At 39.9% G+C, this 6,082-nt stretch overlaps 1 protein-coding gene across 1 annotated transcript in view; it reads left to right on the top strand.

The window, feature by feature from the left end:
- stat4 (signal transducer and activator of transcription 4) overlaps positions 1-6,082 on the top strand; it is a 31,969-nt gene that overhangs the window by 12,389 nt on the left and 13,498 nt on the right. The window contains exons 19-23 of the mRNA XM_061842262.1: positions 192-286; positions 1,281-1,417; positions 1,497-1,688; positions 1,784-1,829; positions 2,519-2,624. Of these exons, the coding sequence (XP_061698246.1) occupies positions 192-286; positions 1,281-1,417; positions 1,497-1,688; positions 1,784-1,829; positions 2,519-2,624 (576 nt within the window). The remainder of the gene's footprint in view (positions 1-191; positions 287-1,280; positions 1,418-1,496; positions 1,689-1,783; positions 1,830-2,518; positions 2,625-6,082) is intronic.

Here is a 6,082-nt window from a genome sequence, read left to right as displayed (position 1 = left end):
AGGCAGTGCAGGTCAGATTATCGGATATTTCTAAAAGATATCCTCAACAGTGATTTTTCCTCCCCAATCTGGCTTTGATCACAATTAATTGGTTTTGCATTCATGGGTCACGACATTGACAACTACTGGCAGGTGTAATTGTAATGAACGTATAAATGTAAGTCACCCATTCCCACCTGCCCCCCTGCCAGGAGAATATTCCAGGAAAACCTTTCAGTTTCTGGATATGGCTGGACTCCATCTTGGAATTGATCAGGAAACACTTGCTGCCCGTGTGGAATGAAAAGTAAGGAGCTACTTTGTTATCTCGCTTTGCAATATTTTTTTTTTAGCTTCTGATCGCTTACACATCTAGTAACTGTCATCTAAAACGGTTTAAGGCGTTTTAATTTTTTACGTCATACGTCATTTTTCCTTTATATTGGTCTATCTTCATTCAGTTCATGTTCAATTTCAAGTTTGATGGTCCACTGTACAATGGGAAAAAAAAAGGAAAAGATGGTTTAACCCTCCTTTAGTGTTATGAGTCAAATAAAAATCAATAAAAGTCAAAGCTGCTTGCAGTGATGAACAGGCCACAACATCTGTTTTTTTATGTTCATAAAAGATGGTCAAAGTTGGAGGCCAAGCTCTGCTGGCACAGGCAAGTGTCTGGAGAGGAAACCTGGTTCTAATATTGGCTGATATGGTTGAAATGCCCAGTTGGAGACTGCCAAAGAACAACTCCTGGAATGTGCCACAAAACAAAATTCTTCAAATCAAAATGGTCGACTTTCTTTTTAATCTGGTGGTTGGGTTGCTGAGACATGTTCATGGGCCCCGTTTTGATAGACATGTCTACCGAAATTCCTGTCTATCAGTCAGAACTTGTGTCTGGGAGGCAATTTTACATATTTTACCAGTGTTCCAACTACTGAGAGATTTTGCCTAAAATGGATGCTTCAAACCAAAATGCCCACCTTTCTGTTCGGTTTCAGGAACTGGGTCCTGTTTGGATAAACATGACCATGAAATTCTGTGTCAGTCAGTCAAACGGGATTCAGGGGTTCATTTTTTTCAAGCATTCCAGGGGGCACAACTGAGAGAATTTCCTCAAAATGGTTGCTTTAAACCAAATCCCCGCAGTTTCGGTTCAATTTTCATTGTGCGTCCTTTCAACTATCATGTTTTGATAGATATGCCCCCTGGAATTTGTGTCCAATAAACCTTTTTTTTTTTACAAACTTTCCAGGGGAATATTGAAAAAAAAAAAAAAAAACCTTTCTTGTCTCTCTGTGTAGCTTCATCATGGGTTTTGTGAGTAAAGAGAAGGAGCGTGCTCTGTTGCGGGAGAAAGAATCGGGGACATTCCTGTTGCGCTTCAGCGAGAGCCATCTCGGAGGAATCACCTTCACCTGGGTGCAACACAGTGACAACGGTGACCACCCGGACCCCACAGAATCCACCGTACGTTACCTGATGTAACGGTGACTTTTTTTGGGGGCGTGGGGGTACAGGAGAGGCGACGTTCAACTCGGTGGAGCCGTACACCAAAAGCCGTCTGAACGCGCTCCACTTTCCCGACATCATCCGAGACTACAAAGTGATCTCAGACGGGGTGGTCCCCAAGAACCCGCTCAAGTTCCTCCATCCTGACATCCCTAAAGATGAAGCTTTTGGACGGCTTTACAACAATCTGCCCAGGAAAGGCAAGAGTTCCAGTTCACCCCCCCCCCCCCACCTCATGAATTTGTTTGATTGATGTTAATGAAATTGTCATTTCTTTTTATTCTCAATTTTCTAGCGTATCCGTACATACCATCCACTCTGATCCCCTGCTCTGAAATGCGGTGAGTTCATAAAACGTACAAATATGCTTTAACCGTCATTTGGTGTTGCAGGCCAAATTGAACAGTTTAATTAATAAACATGATTTAATGTATTGACGTGGTCATCGATCGTGTGTAATATTTGGTAAATGTTAGAGTTTACCATTTTTGAATAAGTAAACATCCTGTAATTAATTCCTTGAAATAAATTTGTACATACAAATTGAAATGGTTAGCAATGGAGTTAAAGTTCTGAAGAGTTCTAAAATTTGTATTCTGATTTATTTCAATTTCTATCACTTTTAGAACACAAAACATGATTGGAGTTTAGCATAATTAATTACATTGACCCCAGGAACTGTATTGCTTCAGCTGAAAAACAAAATGTTACAGTTGCATCTCTCATTTTTGCTTCAAATGTAATGAGTTTTCCCTGATTTAATGACTGGAGTTGTTTTGACCACAACCTCCTATTGGGTGGATAGGCTATCTAGGAAATATCGATCCATCTATTTTCTGAGCCACTTATCCTCACAAGGATCGCAGGAATGCGGGAGCCTATCACAGCAATCTTCAAAAACAAGACACAAGCATGAAGAAAATCCTTTTTTCAATCATTTTATGGAGTGTGAAGTAGCTTGAGTCAATTTGATCCAGAGAGTCAAAAGAAGCGAAATTGATGCAATCAATTTGTCTTTCTTCCCTAGCAGCTCCAACGTGAGCCCCCCGTCATCTAATTGTGAGTCACCCGAGCCTCCGATGACCCCGGGAGAGTTCGACATGCTCAACAAAACCTTGTGCTTCGACATGGAGGATGTGAGTTTGAATAGGTTTAATTGGATCAGAAAATCTGCACTTAAATCTCATCCTGCCATTCACTCTCCAAGTACCTCTAAGCATACTGTAATTTTTTTTTTAACATACATTATTATGCATTTTTTTTTCAAAATGTTACTAAAAATTGAGGGTTTATCTAATACATAGGCACAAGAAAAATAGAGGAAAAAACATGTCCCACTGTAAAGAAGTACAGTATAGCGGTACCCATACGTATTACCGTCTGCCACCACCCCTACTAGTACTTGTTTTCCTAAGCATCTACCGTAATTTTCGGACTATAAGTCACAACTTTTGTCACACGCTTTCAACCCTGGGTTATGCAGTGATGCGGCTAATTTATGGAATTTTTTCTAACGGCCGCCACGGCCGCTGGAGGAGAAAAGGTAAGAGTGAGACGGGTGGAATATATGTGTCGAGGAAGACGCAAGTTTAATAAAACTTTGCGCTTTGTGCATGAATAAAATTAGCGTGAACAGACCCCCATCATGGAAATTGCAAGAAGAAATGCATATTACGCAGCTTTCAAGTTAAAAGCAATTGAGCTGGCCGATAAAGAAGGAAGCAGAGCTGCTGCACGTATAATTGGTATAAATGAATCGATGGTAAGACGCTGGAAACGGAATGGGGAAGGACTGAAGCAATGTAAAATGTCGAAAAAAACTTTCAAAGGTAATGAACCGTATTGCTGCTGTGTTACTGCCATGTCACAGGCACTGTTTGGAAAGAAAAGCTAAGGTATATTATTAAAAATCTTTCTGTGTACGATCTTTCTTTGTAAATATCTCATGTTTCAATGAAGGGCACATGCGGCTTATAGACAGGTGCGGGTTATGTATGTACAAAATGTTTTTTCCTTTAAAAATGTGCTGGGTGAGGCTTATAATCGGGTGTGTTTTATAGTCCAGAAATTACGGTAACCACAGGTGCTGTGGGGTCCGATAGGAAAAACAACACCCACCATGCAGATAATATATATATATATATATATATATATTTTTTTTTTTTAGATACTAGCAATTTAGCAGTGGTCACTGGTGGTGTAGTGGTACACATGCCTAACTTTGGTGCGGGCACCGTGGGATTAATTCCCTGCTCAGTGACGTGCCCTGTGACTGACTGGTGAGCAGTTCAGGGTGTAGTCGTACTCTCGCCCGATGTTTGCTGGGACTCCCCTCGTCCCTTGTGAGGATAAGCGGTTTGCCCAATAGAGAATTTGGCAGGGGTGGAATATTATACTGTCAATGAATAGGAGAAAATCAGATCCAAACAGGTGATTTTTAGGATGCGTATTGTACTCAAGAAATTACAGTATTTATTTATTTTTCAGATTAGTTCTCCATATTCAGAGTAAAGATGGACCCAAAGAAAGATGACATGATTACGGACAGGATGCCAGCCAATCACAGCAAGGCCAACCGCCCATGCAATGGTTTTCCAAGCATTTTTTGTCATGTTTATATGTTTTACTTTTAGTGTATTTCACATTTTGTTGTTCTACGATGGGTGTATACAGGGAAAATAAAGTTGCTAAAGTATGTCGTCAGTGTATTTATAAATATTGTTATCGTTATAGTTTTGTTTCGAATGTCGAAGTTACGCATTGACTTGCGTCTTCTTTTCTTATCCTTGGCTGGAGCGACCGTCCACAGTCACTCTCAGGGTTGAAGAAGCATGCAGCGCAAGCCAGCATATTCCTTGATTTTGCTCACCATTTTGAGACACCGGTAAAATTCCCTGACTGTGCATTTTTACGCCCACAAACATTTGAAAATGCTTGAGTTTAATTTCCAGGACTGCCATCTTCTGTCACAGTTGTCAGTCTTTTTAGCAGTCTTCTGTGGAAAAGGAAGACATCTTGTTGATGGTGTCATTGCTGACAGCTGGCTCGTGCTAATTGGCAAGAGATGCTCAAGCGGGTATCAAAAACAATTCAATATTGCCCCAAAAAAACCTGACTGTTGAAGACTATTTTACTTTTATTGCACTTTCATTATTTGCTTAAATATGACCTTATACATTGAATTAACGGATAAAGTGTTGCCCATGTTGTGGAGCACTATCATCATAACATAGCAAAATACTAAGCATTTTTTGTCATAAAAACATGAAATTTTAAGTCATTGAGTTTGATGTATTTTTGGAAATAAGGACTCACAATGGGAAAACACATGCGAAACGCATTGTTCATTTGTCGTCTCTGCGACGTCCAATTTCAAACAGTAAATTTAAACTTGTTTCCTCGCATTTGAAAATCAAATACAATTTGCAGTGTTCTGTATTATGAAATTCATCAAACATTTCACAGAAAATGTGTTTTCTTGCTTATCCACTGATGAAGTTTGTGAAAATATTTACATCGCTTTTTTGCGTCGGCCTATAAAAGTGAAGCAGAGAGTGAATAGTGAACAACAACAACTGTAAACAAAACTTTGTTCAAGTGAATTAAGATAATCAGGAAACCCTTTACAAACAAACGTTAACAGTGTCAAAGTAAATCTTTCTAATTTAACTGTGGAATATTTTCTGACAGCCACGAAACTGGCGATAAACCCAGTTAATCGCTGTCACTGGTGGTTTTGGGAGTATCAAGATGGCGATAGCTTTTCCAGTCTTTTTTTTTTTTTTTTTAGATCAGTGGCGCTCGGTTGAAAGTGTTTGTTTTCCGGGAATCACGTGTCTCCCTTTGGACCAATCACCTCCTTGCTTGGGAAGTTACTGCCTCGAGCTTCCTCATTCTTAAATTGGTGTTGGAGGACAAGAGCAGCTCGAACGTTATCTCCCGGTTCTCTAACAAGCTCAGTGACACAGTAAGTCATTATTTTGGTTTGGTTTCGGACACGCTCAAGATATAACTATGTTTATATTATTTTTCACCACCACCACTCTTTTCTTGACGCGGTAAATAACTAATGTTATGTCGTAGTGGATGGAATGGATGGAAAGATTAATAATGTAATGGAAATGAACGTAACGTAATGGAAAGAAGCACTAGCTTGGCAAAAAGAACTTTCTTTCGGCTTGTGCCACAGCGTGTCATCCCAGACGAACGCTCATATTTGTTTGGCACACTTTTTAAGCCGGTCATGCCCGTCCTGACGCAACAACCCCTCTTTGGGGAGTGTGCTATGCCCCCCACTCCACACACACACAGTTTGGCAAAAATAACAATAACTGTAATTACCATATTCTGTATTTCTATATAATACTTATATAGTGTACTTACTGTTGTACTTGCATGTGTGAAATGAGCACAACACTTGTGTTGCGCTTTTCAGCCGTTTATTGAACGTTGTAAGAACAGAAACGGCAAAAAAAGAGCATACACAATGGAGGAGTTGGGTTTGGCTACAGCTCACACCAGATAATAATAATAATATGCAGACTCACATACGCTAGGTGCCACCCTAGTCTTCTCTTTTGCGACCAACAGACAA

This window comes from Syngnathoides biaculeatus, chromosome 14, assembly GCF_019802595.1.
Source record: "Syngnathoides biaculeatus isolate LvHL_M chromosome 14, ASM1980259v1, whole genome shotgun sequence".
Classification (NCBI taxonomy): domain Eukaryota; kingdom Metazoa; phylum Chordata; class Actinopteri; order Syngnathiformes; family Syngnathidae; genus Syngnathoides; species Syngnathoides biaculeatus.
This window is presented reverse-complemented; position numbering and strand designations above follow the sequence as displayed.